This window comes from Phlebotomus argentipes, unplaced genomic scaffold (genome assembly GCF_947086385.1).
Source record: "Phlebotomus argentipes unplaced genomic scaffold, Phlebotomus argentipes genome assembly scaffold_18, whole genome shotgun sequence".
Lineage (NCBI taxonomy): Eukaryota > Metazoa > Arthropoda > Insecta > Diptera > Psychodidae > Phlebotomus > Phlebotomus argentipes.
In genome coordinates this window covers 11,481,216-11,502,562 of record NW_026776177.1, presented here as the reverse complement: position 1 = coordinate 11,502,562, position 21,347 = coordinate 11,481,216, and the positions used below count along the sequence as shown (strand labels likewise).

Below are 21,347 nucleotides of genomic sequence, written 5' to 3'. Positions count from 1 at the left end.
ATTATTATGTTTGTGTGTGTGTGCAAGGGAGCTTATGTGGCAAAAAGCCCTAAAAGTTTCACTTATCACCAATCCGCTAGATGTTGTTCAGAGAGCTTAGGAATTCGAAGAATAGAGTTTTTTCAACGAAGTTTGGAGACTTGATATCTTAAGACTGATTGAATTTCTCAGTTGATTGGAATTTCAGCTAATCTGTCACCCTTTGACTGATATTTTGATTAATTCACATACTCACTCTCCGGCCACGATATCGTGGGTGGCGATAAGGATTTGTGTGTGAAAAGTGTCTTATCGAATTTTCGCAGTGAGAGAGAGAGCTTTGCCAGCGATTCTCACCTGAACCGATCGACAGTGTGAATTGTGACTCGGTGCCGAAATTCAAAAGTTGCGCTCATGTGAAAGAGGGAGGCGAATCCGCCAAGAAAAGAAGGATTTCTCCCACAATTCTATATCAACTGGTGGAAGGAAAAGTGAGAACGTTGTTCAGAAGTTGCAGGACAAAGGCAAAAGATAGAAAATGTATTCGTCCTTCAAGTACCTTCGCCCAGTAGTGATTTTTGCAGGAGTGATTGGAATGGTAAGTGTCATCCTCGGTCGTGATTCATCTAAATGACTTGCGCGTGGATTTTCGCCAATGCAATGGCAAAAATTGCAGTATTTGATGGAGTTTTGCTGTCAACCTGCGAACAAAGACTTTGATTCATGATCGTGATTCAAGACAATTCCGATGTCATCATCGAAAGCCCAGCCCCAGCATAAATCGCGTGTAATAACACTTAATCGTCTGTGGAATTATGTTGTTAAGCTCACAAGATTTGACGTCCAAGTGAGGGCATGAAAAAACGGCGAGATGCTAGGCGGGCTGATAAAGGCGCCGAAACACCATCAATAACAAGACTGTGTCGTGATTTTGATTAAAGACACATTACATTGGCCCACTCTTATCGTTTTTACACACTGTATCTCACTATCGCAGCTGCAAGCGCTACTGTGGATAGCCTTTGCCATCGTCGGACTGACCGCCTATTATTGCCACATGAGCTTCGAGAATGTCTGGCCGAGCATGGGATCCCTCTTAGAGCTCACATTCTTCCACGTCTACTTCCGCGGACCCTGCGACCTGCCCCACTTTCCCGCCATAGACTTCGGCGTGGTGGATGGCTTGCCGCTCCTGGAGCCCATCGATGTCCACGCCATGGCCTGGACATACCTCATCATCTCCTTCTTCTGGCTCATCAGTTCCCTCACGATCATCATAAGTAAGTGTCGTCGATGCTATTTAATTAACTTTTCTCTAAAAGATCTTCGTATTATCACAAATTTATATCAAAGATCGCACAGAGCTGATATTTTTCCTAATAATAACATATTACCAATCATAAAGATGTACTGATAAAGATAATAGCCTTTGATTGCAATTCTGATTGATTAAGCGGAGACTTTCCTGTGTGAAACCCCATTATTCACTCCTCTGATAACTCATTCGATCGACTTATTTCAGCGTGCAAAGAGGAATACATAAGATATGCCAACATCTTTCTCTACATTTGGATTTTCCTCACCTTGGCCATCTCGATTGTGGACATGGCTTTGGGAATCCTCTTTGGACTCGATTACGGAACCATTATGGTAAGATCATTATTCAATCAGTGCCGATGGAAGTTCTAATGCGAATGATCAACACTCTTCAGGACCATGCTTATACAATTGACTTCGTGGGAGCAACGATCAATCATGCGATCCTTCTGGCTGCTCAGGCTTCGGCGGGCGTCTTGATGGGAGTGGCATTCCGCGGATTCCTCTTGTGGCTCATTAATGTCTTCCTAGCTCTCTATCTCTTCACGCACACTTTCAAGATTTCCGATCACAATCGCATGAAGGTAATTTTCGCTAGATTTACCCAAACGGAGAGATAAGATGTGTCATATTGTGCTTAACTCTTCAATGATATGTTAACAGCCAGCAATTCCTCCGTGTTATGTGATTTTTAATTGATTTCTGGGACTTTTCAGGCCGGAGTTGATAACGTGACTTTCGCTTCCGAACCGCATTCTCTCAATAAGCACGAGAAACCGATCGACGCGTATGGATTTAGGTAAGATAAAACGATGCAAAAACTGCCTGATCACTTATCCCTTTCTGCCTTTGTAGCAACGCGCGTCCAGCGAGCGTCTGGCAAACTCCGAGCTCCTTCAATCCTGATCGTCACGCAGCTCCTGACGATCGTGATTATCGACGCGGCGTCTCTACGTATGAACTTCATCCGGTGCAGCAACCGCCGCCGCCTGTTGTCCGTCGCCGTGACGATGACGTGATTCTCCGCCGCGATGCCGCGCAGAGTGTGGCTCGAGAGATCAATCATCGCAACAGCTTCAGGAACGAACCCGGAGTCCCAGCTCCAGACTACAGTCCACCAATGCCCAGGGGGAACCCTTACGAGAATCGCCCGGCGCTCAAGTCCGCCCTCAGAGCGTCGAGATATCAGTAAATGTAGACAGACATCATTTCATTGAATAGAGAAATTGAGGAAATTTAGGAATTTCTCGCCGTTCCCATTGCTGCCTATCGCTTCTGGGCGAGACTGAGACTATATGTAGAACGTCGAACATTTGTGGAAACGTGTCAGACTGTTGCGATAACAAGATGCCCCCCTGCAAAGAGGTTGACTTCGCAGATCACTGGCAAGAGGTCAGATCAAAGCAGTGACCTTTAGCGCGATAGCACAGTTATGGATTGTGTTCGATTGCGAAAATATGTCTCAACAGGGCTTCTGATCATGCTGTCAGTGGTGTTTCCTCCCATTTACTCAGGATTCACAGATAGTTTCTCCACAAAAAGGACATTTTTTAAATGTCCAGCTCAGTCGCATGGCCAACGACCGTTGAATTCAAAGAGAGCGACAGCTTTTTCGCCGAGTTGCGAAAAAGCTCACGAGAGTGTGTTTGTGTGCCGAGGAGTTGACAGTTTTCTTATCAACACGGAGAGAATTTCCAATTTATTTATATCCTCGCTATGAAAACAGCGTAATTCAGCATTCGACTCATCATTAGTGAACCAGCACTTGTGCCGAAAGCAGTCTTGTGTGAAATCTCTGTGGATTTTGTGGAAAATTGTGTGAAAACATGGTGCTTTCTCAGTCAATGTTCAGGCTCTGCCGGCTGGCCGTAAACTCTCCGGGAAGGGCATTCTTAGCCAAGACCTCATCACCGGCTGTTTCCCGGTGTTTCAGCTTACAGACCGTCTGCCATGCAGGTAAGGAAGACTCTTGGAATGATTCAGAAAGATCAGACACACGTGAATTGGAGAGTAAGGTTATCCTCTGCCTTTCCAGAGAGACGATACACGGACAAGCACGAATGGGTTTCGGTTGAAGGCTCCGTGGGCACCGTGGGCATCTCACATTACGCCCAAGAGGCGCTGGGAGACGTAGTTTATGCCCAACTGCCGGACGTGGGCACAAACCTGAGCCAGAAGGACGAGTGCGGAGCGCTGGAGAGCGTGAAGGCCGCTAGCGAGCTGTACTCGCCGGTGTCCGGAAAGGTGACGGAGAAGAACACCGCCGTGGAGGAGACGCCCAGCCTCATCAACACGTCCTGCTATGACAAGGGATGGCTATTCCGAGTGGAGCTGAGCAAGCCCGAGGAGGTGGCTGCGCTCATGGACGAGAAACAGTATGAGGAGTTCCTGAAGAGCGACGACCACTGAAGCTTCTCCGGATGATAACGCTCCATCTGGGCATCAGTAGCTCGTGCACCAAAGCTTATCACCCTCCGCGCGGGGCGAAATGAGTTCAAACAAAACTGATATGCCGCAATTTTTTGACTACTTAGTTATATAACGAATTCTCGGTTGTATTAAAATCCACAAACAGAGATTAGCTTCTCAGCCACTCTCCAGGCAGATAAGGTCCTCCCCGTCTGCCAATTGCGCGTCTGTCCGACAATTACATGCCTAAGTGGTCCTCTTTGACCTCAACTGTCTCTCCCGGACCTTGACATCGATCAGGGCAATAAGCCACCTTATCAGCAATCGTACGATTGTCTCCTGATCCAGAGACACACCTTCTGTTTTCACCTGCTCACCGGGCTACATGAAATCAGCGCCCAGCATTGAACTTGAAATCCCTTGGCGGCTTTTTGCGCATGAGGCCCCCAAAGTTTCGTCATAAAACATTGGAACTTTGGCATCCTCACTTGATAAGGCTTGTTTTACGACGAAGAGCTGGTGATATCATGGCACTGTGTCACGCAAGTTCATCAGCAGGGATTTGCGGACAATCACTTGAAATTACTCAGTGATTGTGTAGAGAGAAAACAAAGAATTTCAATGGAAAAGCAAAGGAGTTGCATCAGAGATTTCCTAGTTAAGGAAAGAGGATCCTGTGAAGCAGGTAAGATTTAAAATAATTAAGAGAAGGAAAGGAATTAAACTGAATATGAAAATATGTATGTAAAATGAAAAAGCAATAGAGAAATAGAAAACATACATGTTATGTAGAAATTAGAGTCCATAACAAATCTCCTAAAGGTACTGATCGCAAATCGCTTAGATATATGATCGTTAGATCTATGTATCAATTGCAAAATGTTGCATGAGTTCTGAAAATTCTATTCAATTTCGTGAAATTAGTATTGAAGAGCATTTACTCCGAAATCATTGGCCAAATTCGTAAAAATAAACAAATTTTTCATGCCTTTTCACAGTTCTAATTTTAGAGTGAATCGTTAAATGTTCACGATGACGTCATTCATAGTTTTCCACTGTTCGATTGAGGTCAACAACCTTAGGGACTCACGGGGTGGGATGCCACAAAGGAAAGCGGAAAGAAGATGCGTATGAGTGAAAAAAATTGGTGGGAAGCTGCCTCGTGTCTCTAGGATGGAAATTCTGGACATCACATGATTACCACGCGAGAATGTCTGAGAGAGCGAGACAGACAGTAGATACCTTGGAATCATGATACCGACCATATCCGAAAAGATGGGCTTCCGCCCCTCTCCTGGCGGCGCTTCCACTCGGCACATGTGGTGCGTCATGCGCCATGCTATTTCCCCGCCAAAGCCTCTCTGGTCGGAGAGACTTGAGTCAGTCGCTGTCCACCAGTCGCTGAGCAGAGTTGTGCTGCGTCACAAAATCTCTGTCACCCAATTTCAGGCCACTTCTAATCACCTCCGGACACTGCCTTTGTGTCTGTGCTGTGTCTCGCATCGCCTCTTTGCGGCCCCCTTTCTCGCGCCAGTGTTCACGCGTGCCCTTGAGTGCGAGGAGTTTTCCTGGAGGAAAAGGGCTCGTCCCCCAAGTTATTGATCCGCGAGTGTGTGAAAGTGGGTGGAAAAATGCCTTCGGAGAAGACAGTGTATGAGCCCAATCCGGCCATCAGTCGGTCGGCCTATGTGTCCAGCATGGAGCAATACAGGGAGCTGCATAAGCAGTCCCTGGACAACCCAGCGCAGTTCTGGGGCAACATTGCGAAGCAGTTCCACTGGGAGACCGCGGCGGATCCCGCCAAGTTCTGCCAGTACAACTTCGACATCTCCAACGGGCCAGTGTCCATCAAGTGGATGGAGGGAGCCTCCACCAATATCTGCTACAACCTCCTGGACAGGAACGTGAAGAACGGCCATGGAGACAGTATTGCGTACTACTGGTGAGTCTATCGATTTTTCCCGCACTGCCATTTTCACCAATCCGCCATAAACAATGTGGATTTGCTATTGATTTCTCACCTACGCTTCTCTCAGCCTACTTAAACTACCCCCGCAATTGCTCTCCACTTACACCCTCATCGGGGGGACCCCGAAAAGTGAACATCATAATTGGGAATCATTGAATTAGCGACGGAGTGCAAATTTTCTCCAATTGACGCAAAATTTCCACCAAGACACTTTTTTCTGAGCATCCCAGAATCCCAATTACATCATCAGTCTCTTTATTCACACATAGCATTTTGGGAGATAGTAGACGTTGGCACACGAATTCCAGTTTCAGATAGTAAAACACAACACGTTGTGTGAGATAATTAAAATTCAGAACAAATATTCACGGAAGTTGATGTTCTTTGTTACAATTCAGAGATGTCTGAACTGTCTGAACCTTGTTTCAGCAGTTAATGCGACCGCTCGGAAAGGGTGATTTACTGTGGATTTCATCGTAAAGGGAAGGGCTGATTTTCTAAAGAAAACAAGACAAATTGACGAGTGAATTAGATTATTGTATTAGTTGATTTTACTCGTTGTGGGAAAAATTTCGATATTTATCTGTATGCACATAAATTACTGAAACATTCAAGGGCATAAGCAAACAAATAAACACATCTATTCAAAAAATCCAGTTTTCTTATGAAAATTCATTTCATTGGAAGAGAGTTTCAGTATTTTGTAACAAGCTGAAATGCAGTTTTTCAAATGTAATTCCTAAACCTTCCAGTATTTAATAATCGCCAAGATAATTGTAGTCAATAAAAACTTGACTAGAAATTTGAATACATAATTTTTTTTGATTCTCAGGGTCATTCCAAGTGAGGTGAAACAATTCCAATTTTTTATTACCGATGTGTCGCTTTTCTTTTGCACATTATCGTAGAAATTACCTTTAAAAGTCTGATACAATAGTCTCAATATTACTTTTAATTTTCTTTTTATTGATTTATTCCCTATTTGAGTGACATGAATGAATAAAATTTTATTACTCATATGTGAAATGAAAGAAAATGCGCGAGTTTCTTTCCACACTTCTAGCTCATATATAGGTCACTAGGTGAATTGATCGCCTTTCAGTGATTCACATGTCATTTTTCCACTTGAAGTTCAGAGGTTAAGGACAGGATTTATAGTGGCACTAGAAAAACTGGACCAAAGCTCTAGCCAAGGATTGTAATTTCTCTTACTTTAAGAGTCTCATTCATAGCCTTCGTGTGCAATCAATAATGTGCCTCTCGATAGTCTACCCACGCCTTTACAAGAAAAGAAGAATCAACAGCAGGACAACAATCAAGGACGTTTAAGTGAAGACAATTACAGAATGTTACGTAACATATCTCGTTATCTGTATGCAAATATTTACTCAAATCATATTCGAGTGGCAATTTGGAAGTGAAACTCTCGTGATTCATGGTCATGCGACACAAAAGAGAGACACGTTCATCTCTCAAAATCTGCTCTCCACGCAGTGAATCTAGAGAAAGTGGCTAAATTGTTGATTGTCTAATGCATACCAACACTTAAATCCAAACTAATGGGATTTTGGACAAGCGATCTGGTATTGCTCACCGAATAATTAATGCCGATGCCAAAAATACTTCATAGAAGTGCGGAGTATTCGTGTGTCGATTTGAAATAATTCCACACACAATCAAGGGGAAAATATTAAAATTTCTGAGGTGTTTGCACACGATTGTTCACATATACCATGAAGCAGTCGAAAAAGGTACAAATGTTTCTACTCCACACCAGAACTGTGTACATATTGATGATTATGTAACTAATACACATAGTGCTGAATGAAAATCATTAGCTCAGCATCGGAAGGTCAGTCATGTCCATTCTAGACGGGCGTTTTTTTACAATTTTTAAGTGAATAGCCTCAATGGTGTAAAGATAAGAAATATGCAAACACAGGCCAATAGTTGTCTAACAACACTCTCGAAGAGTCTGTCACAATTTAGCGAAAAAGGTGGCGTTTCAATGAAGACAGGTTGTCAGCATTTATTACTGCATTTTTGTAATCAAGTCTAAGGCCAAATTGGCACTTTTTGCTGATTCACATATTTCACCCAATTACTATCTGGCTCCATGTTCTTCTCATATCTCTGCTGTGATAGCTCAGTATCTCTTTGGTGGCGCGGAATACTTCCGAGAAACGCTATCAATCATTTCCCAAAAAATACCTCGTATTCCTCTATGTTTCACTGCATTTTAATGAGTGAGTCGTCCTTGTGATGGTTGCGGAAAAAACTGAAAGAAATGTCTCATTAGGAAGCTCTTCAGTGTGGCTTCAAAAGCACACGATCATGATCGGAATTTCTAATCAAGTTCAACGATAGACAACACAACACAAGAGCCAAGTGTGAACATTTTCATGGTAAAACACCTACAAATGTTTTTTTTTTTTGCTGTAAAAATTTGGTAACCAAATTAATAAGTGAATCGCATAACAAATTGCTAGGAATATTTTTCTTTTGCCACATTCACTTTGCATTACAAAAGGGGTCATAAGATTCTCCTCCAAGGATCATCGATAATACATTTTCTTAACATTATACTGTTGCATAGGGTGTCGTGTGGCATTGAAAATGCATCACGACTTGAATAAATTCAAGGCGTGATGTTGCAATTTTCCCTCAATTTTCTCGATTTTCTCTCATAAGTGCACTTTTGCAGGGAAGGCAATCATCCGGATGATTACAGTCGATTGACGTACAGAAAGCTGCTGGAAGAAGTCTGCAGATTCGCTAATGTCCTGAAGGAGCACGGAGTCAGGAAGGGCGACAGAGTGTCCATTTACATGCCGATGGTGTTGGAATTGCCAGTGGCGATGCTTGCGTGCGCGCGAATTGGGGCTGTCCATTCCATTGTGGTAAGTGGCAATTGTAAGGGATTTTTATTGACCAGTTATGCTTAAATTTACTTTTATTTCCAGTTTGCTGGCTTCTCCCCAGACTCCCTGGCTGAGCGCATGAACGACTGCAAAGCAAAGGTACTGATCACGGCAGACGGCGCATGGCGAGGCGAGAAAGCTTTGCCACTGAAAGCTCTGTGCGACGAAGCTCTGGAGAAATGCGAGACCCTCGGGCATCGCGTTGAGGCTTGCATCGTTGTGGCTCACATGAATCGCGTCACAGCGGGGAAGGAGGGATCTGAGGATATAAATATTCCATGGAATGATGATCGAGACTTCTGGTGGCATCAGGAGATGGAGAACCACGAGCCGGCCTGCTATCCTGAGTGGATGGAAGCGGAGGATCCACTCTTCATGCTGTACACAAGTGGGTCCACGGGGAAACCCAAAGGAGTTCTGCACACGACTGCCGGCTACCTGCTCTACGCCAGCACAACGCTGAAACTCGTGTTCGATTACAAGCCTGGTGATATTTACTGGTGCACCGCGGATATTGGATGGATCACCGGTCATACTTACGTTGTGTACGGTCCTCTTGCCAATGGAGCCACTTCTGTAATGGTGCGTTCGTTTTCCAGTTCTAAGGATCAATACTTTTTGTCACAGTGAGACAGCTGATAACAGTTGTCGACCCTAAATGATTAACAATCACGTCTGGCGTGAAACAGATTGAATGATTGATATTTCAAACAATCACAGGCTTTCGAAGCTTTCGAATATGATTTGTCGATGAATTTTTCATGAGAACAGATTAGAATTCCAATCATCAATGTAATTTCAATTGCAGTTTGAAGGGACACCATTCTTCCCGGGCAACGATCGCTATTGGCAAGTTGTTAACAAGTACAAGGTTAATCAATTCTACACTGCGCCAACAGCCATAAGGGCTCTCATGAAATTCGGCGATGAGCCTGTGAAGAAACATGATGTATCGTCTCTAAGGTGAGAACTTGATCATTATTATCTGTCATGTCTCAACTAATTTCTTGTCCCAATTGCAGGGTGCTGGGCAGCGTGGGAGAGCCTATCAATCCTGAGGCATGGCTCTGGTACTATCGCCTCGTTGGCCAGGAAAAGTGCTCCATTGTCGACACTTTCTGGCAGACAGAAACCGGAGGACACGTGATCACTCCACTTCCCGGAGCCACACCAATGAAACCCGGGTCTGCTAGTTTTCCTTTCTTCGGCGTGCAACCGATTCTCCTGGATGAGGGTGGCAAGGAGATTGAAGGAGAGGGTGAGGGATACCTCGTCTTCTCACGCCCTTGGCCGGGAATGATGCGCACGCTATTCAATAATCACGAGCGCTTCGAGACTACCTACTTCTCAAAGTTCCCCGGCTATTACTGCACCGGAGACGGTGAGTGTTATCTGTCTGGCTGGAGGCTTATCTGCCAAAAGTGGCCCCAAACTCAATGGCACTATTTGCGGATTATTTCAGGTGCTCGCCGTGATGCCGACGGATATCTGTGGATTACCGGGCGTGTCGATGATATGCTCAACGTTTCTGGCCACTTGATGTCCACGGCTGAAGTGGAGTCAGTTCTGACGAAGCACAACAGCGTTTCAGAAGCGGCTGTAGTCGCACGTGAGTTTATCTGTCAATCTTCAATTTTCATGGAGACACTATTGATTTGTTCTCATATTACTTCAGGACCTCATCCTGTCAAGGGCGAGTGTCTCTACTGCTTCATCACCCCCAACGAAAATTCTCCGTTCGATAAGAAGCTCGTGGATGAACTGAAGAAGCTTGTGCGCGAGAGGATCGGACCATTCGCCCAGCCGGACGTCATTCAGCACGCTCCTGGGCTTCCCAAGACGAGATCTGGCAAGATTATGCGGCGCATTCTGCGCAAAGTGGCCATAAATGATCGCGATGTGGGTGATATTTCCACCCTAGCCGATGAATCTATTGTGGAGCAGTTGTTCCAGAACCGCCCCTAAGGCGTCTGTTCTTCAGAGATCTTACTGTAAAAGCCTAGGATTAGCCAACACACTGAGATGAATGCTCGATAGACGCAAAGACGAGTTTTTAATTTAACATTCACCATAGCTTAAGTTACTTGTTAGGAAATTCTTCTGCAGGGCTAAGAGAGAAATCTGTGAGATGTGATGCTGTATTTTTTTTGAATAGGACTTTGAGTCGTTTGAATGAGTTTGTTGTGTATGAATATTTTTTTATATTTTACTGTAAAGAGATGCATTTTCGCAATAATTAAAGAAAAGCTGTTCCTTTGAACAAAAATTCTCGCAATATCTTGTTTTTTACATGTTAACTTCCAATAATTTATCTTCTAATTAGTCTTTACGCTTTTGGCAATATGTGAATCTATTTAGTGTCTAAATATAGCAATGCGACAAAAGTGACATGAAATAAGGAATCAAGAGAAATGCTAAAATATATTGAATATTTAATGTGTATTCACAACCGCCCAAAAAAATACATATCATTCCAGCGTGTCACATCCCTTTTTTGGACTCGCTTGGAACAAATTTTACTCTATAAATGGAAAAATATGCTATTTATATAAATACATAATTGTTTCTTGTTGCTGGCTTATCATTCACATTTTAGAAAGAAGAGAAAGAGAATGAAAGAAACGTCACTATTTAACTGAAATGTTCAGTGCGAAGAAATATCTAATTGTTGAGCAGGAAATATACACGAAAACTATATATATATTTAGAGATGAAAAAAACTATTAATGTGTTGAAGATAATAATATTAAAAGATTATCTTGCAAAACTATAGCTTTTTTTGCTTGCATTCCCTTCTTCAAAATTAAGGAGCATTTTGTGGAAAAAATGTTGTTTTATTTTCACTATCTCGCTTGCAGCACAACTCTTCAATTTTCTTGTAATTATATTTTGTCCTCAATCGCTTTAATCACTGTATGCAGTAATTTCTGGTTCATGAACACTGATAAGAAACTATTTCGCTGCAGAGAGAGTTCCCACATGAAAATTTCTGTTATTTTCATGTGATTTTGCTTAGACAGATTTGCAATGCACTTCGAACCTCTCAAACTCGAGAAGAAGTTTCAGATTTGGTTTTCAGTCCACTGCAACAACTGCCAGAAATTTGATAATATAATGATGCATTGCAAAGGAATGACAACGTGTAAAGGATGCATGAAGATTACACACTGTATGTATAGAAAATGATGAGAAGTGTTAACTAACACATTCAGACACATCAGAATCTGGTATATCGAATAGACACCAAACTCTACTTCCCGAGTTTCCTCAAAGCTCTTGGCGAATGAATGCTGAAATTTTACGAGCTCTCTGACCATATTCGGGCGCTCTTACGTCTGTTCTTCGGCAAGCATGCTTGTTTCACGGCATTTGACGTTTATCTCACTTTTTATTTTGAGCACACACGCTCGCTTTGTGGAAAATTCAACACACAAAAATCGTCCCAGTTCATTCGGTCCTCAGTCATCTGCCGAAAAGCATATTTTGTAAATTAGTGCTGCTCCGATTCAACCACACCGAATGGCTTCTGATCGGGATTGGGATTTGTGCTGGGAGACGGTAAACAAACTCGTCGACGAAGCTGGAAAAGTGAGTAATTTTCCATTGAGTTTCCATTAGTGGGATGGGGTTGGGGTAGATTGTGAAAATTTTCCATCAAGGTGTCGATGTGAATTTTTTATATGTTTAATTTATAGTTTGTGGTTTTGATATTGAGGCTTTATCGGGCGGAGTTATTATGTAATGCTGTAAACATGTGCCGATAATATGCTTTCCTGTCTGTTTCTCTTCCTGCATTTCAGCTTATCGCTGCCCGGAATTCGGGATCCAAGACTGTTGCTGAGAAGACGGATGACATTGACTTGGTTACGGAGACGGACCAGCAGGTTGAGAAGCTCCTGGTCGATGGACTCCACGAGAAGTTTCCCTCCCACAAGTAGTTATGAAGTAAGAGATATCCTTTCTAGAATTCTAATGACTTTTTAAATCTCTTGGGCAGATTCATTGGCGAGGAGGCTTTCGGGGAAGGTCGGAAATCTCTGCTGACAGACGATCCCACTTGGATTATTGATCCTGTGGATGGAACCATGAATTTCGTGCACAGTTACCCGCAATCTTGCGTATCCATTGCACTGTGGGTGAACAAATCCGCCGAACTGGCCGTTGTCTACAATCCTGTCTTCAGCCAAAAGTTCACAGCTCGTCGCGGCCAAGGCGCTTACTTCAATGGTCAGAAGATAACCGTTTCCGGTCAGAAAGCTCTCAACAAAGCTTTAATAACCACCGAATTCGGCACCAGCCGCGAAACCGACAAGGTTCGCGTGACGCTTGAAAATCTGGCCAAGGTTGTCCCTGCGGTTCACGGGATTCGCGTCACCGGTTCCGCTGCCCTCAATATGTGCATGGTCGCCCAGGGAGCGGCGGACCTCAACTGGGAGTACGGACCTCACGCCTGGGACATGGCGGCTGGCGACTTGATCGTCCGCGAAGCCGGCGGCGTCACTATGGATCCAGCCGGTGGCCCGCTGGACATCATGTCAAGGCGCGTTCTGGCCGCGAGTTCTCGCGAACTGGCAGAGGACTTCATCAAGCTGCTGACGCAGTTCTATCCACAGCCCAGAGACGATTGATGAGGCCCGTGAAATTTCGTCGCCATCACTCTCATTGATGTCGGATTGTATCTAATTTATTACTCATTGTTTCATGTTTCCTGCATGTGTCGAGTTTGCGTAGAATAAACAATTGAATTGATCATGTTTAATTGATTGCAACAACGAATCGATTGATATTTCGCACAGGGATTTCTAAAAGGTGCAATTGTCCGTTGAGTCTCACATTTTGAAAGATACAGATTTGAGATGTCGATAAGCTTAGCGGAGACACACTTTAAAAAGATGAGCATGACATTTACACGCCGAACAGACTCAACCTTTATAACAGTTGAGGGACTTTTTTCGAGCGGGGACTTCTCTCTAGGGCACTCGCTCTAAGACCCTTTTTTGCTCTAGCGCTTTGGAGCTTTCGTGCTTCTGTGCTACAGTTAAGCAGACAGCGCCGATTTTAATGCTAAACGCGGCGCTATCGGCAATTACTCAGTTATACTTTGCAGACAGCAAAGTATTGCGGAAATCGACATAAAATATCTCAAATTAACTATTTAATTCTCCGTCATAGTCAAAAACACAAATTTAAAGTGCATTTTATGCAAGGTTTTTATTTCTCTCTTTTCCCACAAAATTAAAATTATTCAAAATCATAAGCATTATTTTATATGGAAGTTTTTGGTGTCAATTCTTACCGAATTTTTGAGATAATTTCGCTAAAAAAATATAAAGGTCGCGACTGCATTGTTAGTTCCGTATTTAATACCACGAATGGTGAATATTCCGAGTAAACGCTAGCGAGAGCGTCAGCGAGATCTAGAGCCGGGAATCAGGTTGAATCACACCCCATCAAAAAGCGTTGATCTTTATTCGCGGCGTCTTTTGGTCCAGGAAAGTACAGAAGGTGAACTGGTACTGCAATATTCTGGATAGATCTTGGAAGAAATCCCCTGAAAATATCATAATCATTAACTTCTAATCATGATTTAATTTGATTTTAATTACTCACCGTAAATTTTAATTCGGGACGAAGGATTTCCTGATAAAAACTGATGATTAGGCTCGCTCTCAATATCTGATGGCTCGCTCAGCGTCTACCGCGTGTTCTCGTGTTGTTTCTAAATCAGTTCACAGTGATTCTTTTCCTCCAGAAATCGTCCTATTTCAGTTTGTCAACAATTCATTGGCGTGATGCTGAAGAATATGCGCACGGAAGACGTTCTTCGGCAATTTCTCTCTGAGCTCATCTTCTGCAACTTGCCTTGCAATTGACCGGCCTTTATCACTAATCCTTCGCAGAAGATGCAGCTTTTTATCCGGAAACATCTTCCACTCTCACTTCTCTGCAATATTCTTCACGTCTTGCTCATACATTTCACGAAAAACTAAATATTTCTTGCCAATTTCCAAAATATTGGCCTCGGAGTGACGTTCAAACGAATTGGCACAATAGTAGAACAGTCCGACGAGTGCCGAGCGGCTGTGCTAATCACCCGAGCTGTGACGACACTTGAAAAAGGCACCCTACAGTGTCGATTCTCTTTTTCACTCTGCCACACAGCTGAGTATATTAACATGTTTTTCACGAAAATGAGAATTTTCACGGTAAAAATTCCTATGAAACGTTAAATAAATGCAGAGCGAAGGTGATCTGATCGTTTTCCGCGATCTTCCCGAACAAAAATTGGCCGAAATAGGCATTTTGGGAAAAAAGGTCCCGTAAGGGCGTAAAAAAGTCCCGGGTCTGTGTAATCAATGTAAAAAGCCCAGTCTGTTCGGGGTGTTAAGAGATTGCATGGTCAGTTGCATCACTTATTATCGTATGAAAAATACTCCGTTGAATAAAAATAAGAATAGAAGGGATTCAATTACTGTTTCTTCGAAAGGTCCAGGTCTAGTATTTAATGCTCAAAGAGTTATATTTAGGAATTTTAAAACACTTCTTTTCTTTTTCCGTAACTGTTGAGTTTACAGAATGTTGCCCATTATTTGTTTGATGATAAAAAATTTATTTTTAGAGAAGAAAAAACTGAGATGAACTTTTTCCTCAATCTCGATTTTGCTTCTGTTTTGACGGACTTGTCAAGAGATGATTGAGAAAGCTTCAATTGGACATTTGTTTATAGTTTGTTGAGTATCGCATCAGATATACTCTAGTTGCCATACAAATAATTCTGCCAAACTATTGAAGATCGTTTAATTATACAAGAAATTGTTTGAGGAAATGTTTAAAATTTATGTTTAAATAAACTTTGAATCTGTCACAGACAGAGAAGATGCATGCATTTCAAGCCGAGTGCTTTTCCGAGTCATAACGCCATTGCTTAACTGGTAGAATCTCAACAAATTCACTGTTGAGGCACTCTGTGAACTACTTGCAAGGGTAGTTTGCTGCATGTCCAAGGGAGGGAAGTCGAAGAGCATTTTCTCTGACATTTACTCTAGACGTAATTGGGGCGTATCAATTAAAAGCCCGGCAAACTTTACCTGAAAAACACACAGCGCGAGGATGTTTATCGGTGTCGAAAGTGCAGAGCGTGGAAAGCACGAGGAAATTGAGGTGGAGTTGAAAAGGCATTGAAGTATGGGAGCAATTCCCGAAAAATGTGTGTCTCAATCGTAAATTTATTGACACAACTTCCAACTTTGTCTGGGGCGAAGGAGGGAGCAAACGAGCCGTTGGAGAAAGAAAGATATTAATCTCACTCTCTCCTCATTGCCTGGACCGTTGAGGCGCCACACAACTTTATATCCCAGAGCGTCGAGACGGCGTCGCGAGTTGCTTGGCAACTCCGCACACAGCACAACCATAAGGCAAGAGATCCGGAAAACCCATTTGAACTTTCGTTATGATGATTTTTTTCTCGCTGCCGCACGGACTTTTATTATAACACTATTATACAATCCCATGGCTTTCGCATTTTTATATACTTTCGCATGCATACACAAGACCTCCAAATGCTTGGGAGAATGGAAAACTTTTCAGCGAAGAGACAATGATTATTTTACAATATTCCTACGAGCACTGGGAGGACGGATGGGCGGCTGAGCCAGTGGACGGACACACGATATATTGCCCGAGTAGTTTTGGGATATGGCTTGGGAAAGAGGAAGCGAAGAAAATGGGAACTTTTGTGTCCATAAAGCTTGGAACGCGAAAAATGATGCAAAGAAGTGTTTTATGGCACTCATTTCTTTTCGCAATTTTTAACGATTGCCTGAAAAATTGTTACTCCCAGAACGAAATCATTTTATTGCCCTATTCTTTTCTATTTTGCATTTAACAGCCATTCTAGACATGGAGAAGTCACGGATTTTGTTATTAAAGCAGGAAATTCAGCCATAGCTTCATTTTTTTCATCGCACAAACGCCTCATCAATAGATTCACAATTGATTGCAAGTTGGTCAGGACATTGCTATGGGCTTGTCATCTCCTTCCGGTCATAATGTAAGCAGTTATGCTGGGAAATGATGAAAAATAGAAGAGAGGAAAAGAGCATGTCTGAGTTTATATGGCAATGATAAATCGGTGAATGTTTCTCTCTATCTTTTATACATTTGGTGAGCTTTCGAGTATTCTCCCGAAAGGACTGTTGTCTATTTGGCCACCCAATAAATCGGTCATTGACCAAAAATTTATTGGAAGCTCTGTGAGTTTTGTGCTTTTCGCCACTGGGAATGTTTTGTCAAGTCATGGCGAATTAATTTATTCCCTCCCATTGATTTCTCACATATTTTATCTCATTCTTTGTGTCAACAATGGAAAAACAAGAATATTTGGATTTAATTTAGTGTTATTCGAGACTGTATTGGCAAATAAGAGAAAATATCCATGCCATTTCGTGTAACCAAAAAGCTCCAGCTTGGGTCATTTGCCAGAGGAAATTTATTGTTTAGAATCAAAAGAGATGAGCTTTCCTCTACATTGCCTCGTCCATTGAGCACACAAATGTAGTTTAGCAGAATTGGATGAATACTTCGAAAACTGCAAATCCCACGTTCTTGTGAATTTATCTGGTGATTCGCGTCGAATAAAATCAATCTAAAATTAAAATTACGAATAATTATTTTGAAACTTTCAATTCTATTTTCATCCCCACATTATGTGAATGTGTATAAAAAATATTGGTCACATAAAACTCAAATGGTTATTTCTCAAACAATTGGACTAAAATTAACCCATGGAGGAGGGTTTTTCTCGCAATATCGCTGGCTATTTATAGTGCGGGGCAAATAATTTTAGAATATGTACAAAAACAGTGGTGGTAATTGCAAATTAAGTCCATGCTCAGATTCACGACGCATTGTTCTTCTGAGGAAGAGATCGCGATTCATTGAGTCACGCGCGGCTTTTGGGTGATGATTTTGGCTTCCTGGGGAGCGTCTAAAAATCGCGACACGTGCTTGATGTTTCAGTACATTATAGAACACTATTCAATGGCGGGGCGGCGAAAAAATTCCACCACATTTCCTCGGCGGTGCGCTTCTGGCTTTCACCTACATCGCGAAGCTGAAGCGCGACGTTGTGTGATTGTTTATAAGGTGGCGCAGGGTACAAACAGTCTGCGAAGATCACCGTGTGAGAAATTGGGTTTTGTAAAAATATCCATTGAATTTAATTTAAAATGTCTGAATTCCTCTCTCCTCGACTTCATTAAATTCTGAGGCACTCTGCGTGCCCACAGGGAGCAAACGGACGAAGAAGAGACGCACACAGCAATCACGCCTCCACTTTTATAAATAAGAACCACCCGAAAAAATCCACTCAATTCATAAGGTTGTCTCATGCATACCATATTAACTCGGCACTTCTATTATTTTATTTAGAACCTCACCTTTCCCCCACCCAGACACAACAGAAGCAAACACAAAAGAGATTTGGGAACATAAATCCTCTCCTCTGCAAATCAGACGCACTGTCAGCGGCAATAAATAAAAATAAAGAAACAATCAATTGGCAAAAGTGTGAAACTTCGTTGATATCTTAATATTCGCCAATGCCAAAAGCGCCAGAATTATTTACAATAGCAGATATTCTGTACTGAAATAGTGGTGATGAAAATGGCAAATTAAGAGACTTTCCTCAAGTGCATAAAATATCATGATGACGGAAGAGATTTTCCGTTAAATCAATTCAAGTAGATTTTTGACGAAAAGTGCAAGGTTGAGAGATAACGATTTTGAGTCATATTTTTAGCTCTGTCATAACCGTAATTGCAATCGCTCTAGGATTTCGATTTTAGACTTTGCCGTTGGCAAAAAGATCTCTGTTCTGAGAGAGAGAGAGCGATAAAAAGGGTCAGAAGAAAAGGAATAAGTGAAAAAAACAATGAAATACGACGTGCTTAAATTTACTGATGACAAATTTCCGATTTTGGACTTATTCAATCGAATTTACGATCCATTTAAGTCTTTATCATTGCTCGCGGCTCTCGCTCTCTCTCCGCGCCCAGAGGAACATCGTATGAATTTCAAAGCGAACTTATGCTCCTTCTCATGACTGTATAAGTGATTGGTTTTTCCCCTTCGAGGTGAAAAATGTGCCTTTTGGTGCCCTTTTTCGCGAGTGTCTGATTGGCTGCATCAAAATTGGCGGAGAGTATGAAATTGGTCAGAGAACTGCGCGCGTCAGTTATGGGGTGATCAAAAGGAAACTGGTGGCGGGATTTCGCCATGAGGAAGAGGAGACAAACACCAAAATCAGATCACCTGACCGCAAAAGTCAAGCTGGAGGCACTTTGCGCATTTCTGGGATGCTACACAGAGCGAACATATCGCCGTGTTATCTTTCGCCCGGTGAGCCGCGCGATCCCAAAGAAAGAGATCACATTATTGTGGTGGCACACCGTGGCTCTCTGGCATTTTCCACTTCTGTGTCCCCATGCGAAAGAAGGTATTTCTCTCATCGCCGCTTCCAGAGGAGTATACACACAACCGTACAACAATTGTTCTTTATTTGGTGAAACCACCTTTATATATTTGCCGTGTGTCCGCGTCTCAAGTCAGCCACTGCTGCTTCTGCCAACAGAGTCATCCATGCGCGCAATCCATGAGCTATGCGCGATTACCAATTTGGGCACACGTCGCACTCCTATAGAAGGTTGCGCCCAAGCGAAGATTCTGTTCTCATCTTCGCCGGACCACTTGTGACCTCATCGCCTCGCGAGTCTTCCTTTTGTCGCCGCTTCGTCGCCCTATCTTGGGAACTCTCTCACCGCACTGCCAACTAATCCAATTCCGCAGCGAATCTCAATTCCGGCACCTTTGTCCCGATTGGAAAACTTGCATATTGCCAAGGCGAGGGGTTTGTTTCGGGCTCTCGCTTGGCAAGGAGTGCTACACTTTGAGTGCACCTCTTGGCTGATTTGCACGGCATTCTTGTGCCATAAATACTTTGACTATGAGTTGGAACAGCGTGTAGCTCAGGCTTTTTGACAAATGGTTCTTCCTCAAAGTTTAATTTGGAAAACGTGCAGAGATCTGCGAGAATGTCACGTCCAACTTTCAGAGATTTTGGCGTGTGAACTGTGTGTGCCCTTGATCGTGACCTCACCTAAACGGTGGTTAATTCCGAGAGGTGGACAAGAGGAGTGGATTCATTTAGAGGAGACGAAAGACTTGAGCGATCAAGTCGCACGGTTGTGGGGGAGTTTGGTGGGATTGTTCAGCTCCGGAGACCGCTCTCCATCTCACTCTTGCGCACGTGAGGCGCTTTTTTTGGCGCACTGTTGAGCGTCACCCTTCAAAAATCGTTATGGTCTCCTGATCACGGCGCTCACGGTGACTTCTCCCGGTGTAAAACATTTCTCTAATAGCAATAATAAAGAAGCAACTCGTCGATGCACATTATTGCTCTCGCCACCGTTTTCCTGCCTCTTCGCCGTGGGTTGGGTTTTGAGATTTCGCGCGGGGTCTTCCGTTTTGGCACCTTAGAGCCAGAGAGATGATCTGCGCCGGCACAGAAGATTGGTGCGCCATGGGCACTGTTGCAAGAAGATGATTAACCTTCAAGTGTTCTTGCTCTACAAACACTGAAGCAGTGCGCGCGTACATGTCAATGATTAAATTTAATTTAAATTAATTGAACAGTTATTAATAAGTTAATCGTGTGTGTCACATTTCGAGGACGCCACGCAGAATTTCATGAGTGTCTCACAGCTTGGTGATACTGCGTCTGTACGTTGTTGATATACAAGGCATCACATCGTACACAGTGAACAAGATAATGTGTGCAAGAAAGATGTTAAAAGAGAGCGAGTGAGGAGGAAATTGTGTAGAAGAGACGATGTGTCTGCGCCAAGAAGACATCACTCCAAGATGAGGTTCCCGCCAGTCTAGAGACAAAAACCAGAAGCACCTGACCCACACCACAAGAGTCACGTCGCGCTCTCTTTGGATCATCCCATCTCGGCTCCCTCTCTGCGTCCCGCGGCTCGCGATTGCTTAGAATGAGGCACACATCCCACCCCCGAGGAGACACTATATTTTATCGCCCAGTGCGATCGTCACTCTCGTCTGCGATTGAGCCGGGAAAAATACACAATTAGCTCAAAATGTCAACTGTGCCTGAATTCCTCGGATGCCTTTATCACTTCTTGCACACTCGCTCCTCACCCAATTCGCTCTCGGTGCTGTGGATGTAATCGCCGCTTTTCGCACCGCCCAATATCTCTGTTTTCATTTTAATTGAGCTCAAATAAGAATTATTCCACTCCATATGACTTATCTCTCCCTCGAGTGTGTCCCATGCTCAATTGGAGGCATAAATGTGTGGCAGAGGCGCATACAATGTGTGCATCTGTGCCGCTGTGGTGGAGAATTTGAATTGTATGTTGGGTGCTCTGGCTTTATGTAGCCAGTACAAGACACCACACTATAGGCAAGTATAAAAGTCGTATATACATTTCGCTGCCTATAGCAGAGCATACGAGCTGCACGGGAAAAAATGACGTGCACAGCAGTTGCACTGATGGTTCTCGTTTAGTGCACAAAATGGAAGCATTGCAGCATTAAATTTTTTAATGGTTAAGTAAATTTGAAAGTATTTCTGTGCTCTTTGCCTTTATCAATCGACACAATATCAATTTCAGAATTTTTAATTTTTTTTTAAATTACATAATCGTTGCAATATTATTTTTGGTTAAAAAATG

At 43.0% G+C, this 21,347-nt stretch overlaps 4 protein-coding genes across 4 annotated transcripts; all 4 read left to right on the top strand.

Annotated features, from left to right (window-relative positions):
• Positions 1–94: 94 nt before the first annotated feature.
• Positions 95–2,522, top strand: LOC132260398 (uncharacterized). Its single transcript, XM_059758470.1, has 6 exons — positions 95–577; positions 977–1,259; positions 1,502–1,629; positions 1,692–1,880; positions 2,013–2,095; positions 2,152–2,522. The coding sequence occupies exons 1-6, from the start codon at positions 518–520 to the stop codon at positions 2,486–2,488; spliced, it is 1,080 nt and encodes a 359-aa protein (XP_059614453.1). The 5' UTR covers positions 95–517; the 3' UTR covers positions 2,489–2,522.
• A 400-nt stretch (positions 2,523–2,922) lies between these two features.
• Positions 2,923–3,874, top strand: LOC132260044 (glycine cleavage system H protein, mitochondrial). Its single transcript, XM_059757949.1, has 2 exons — positions 2,923–3,252; positions 3,332–3,874. Exons 1-2 carry the CDS (start codon positions 3,123–3,125, stop codon positions 3,703–3,705), a joined length of 504 nt encoding a protein of 167 aa, XP_059613932.1. The 5' UTR covers positions 2,923–3,122; the 3' UTR covers positions 3,706–3,874.
• Positions 3,875–5,054: 1,180 nt separating this feature from the next.
• On the top strand, positions 5,055–11,344 carry LOC132260043 (acetyl-coenzyme A synthetase). Its single transcript, XM_059757948.1, has 7 exons — positions 5,055–5,647; positions 8,379–8,574; positions 8,638–9,177; positions 9,404–9,558; positions 9,618–9,976; positions 10,058–10,204; positions 10,271–11,344. Exons 1-7 carry the CDS (start codon positions 5,337–5,339, stop codon positions 10,558–10,560), a joined length of 1,998 nt encoding a protein of 665 aa, XP_059613931.1. The 5' UTR covers positions 5,055–5,336; the 3' UTR covers positions 10,561–11,344.
• Positions 11,345–11,915: 571 nt separating this feature from the next.
• On the top strand, positions 11,916–13,344 carry LOC132259809 (inositol monophosphatase 1-like). Its single transcript, XM_059757589.1, has 3 exons — positions 11,916–12,183; positions 12,396–12,529; positions 12,593–13,344. Exons 1-3 carry the CDS (start codon positions 12,115–12,117, stop codon positions 13,221–13,223), a joined length of 834 nt encoding a protein of 277 aa, XP_059613572.1. The 5' UTR covers positions 11,916–12,114; the 3' UTR covers positions 13,224–13,344.
• Positions 13,345–21,347: the final 8,003 nt, after the last annotated feature.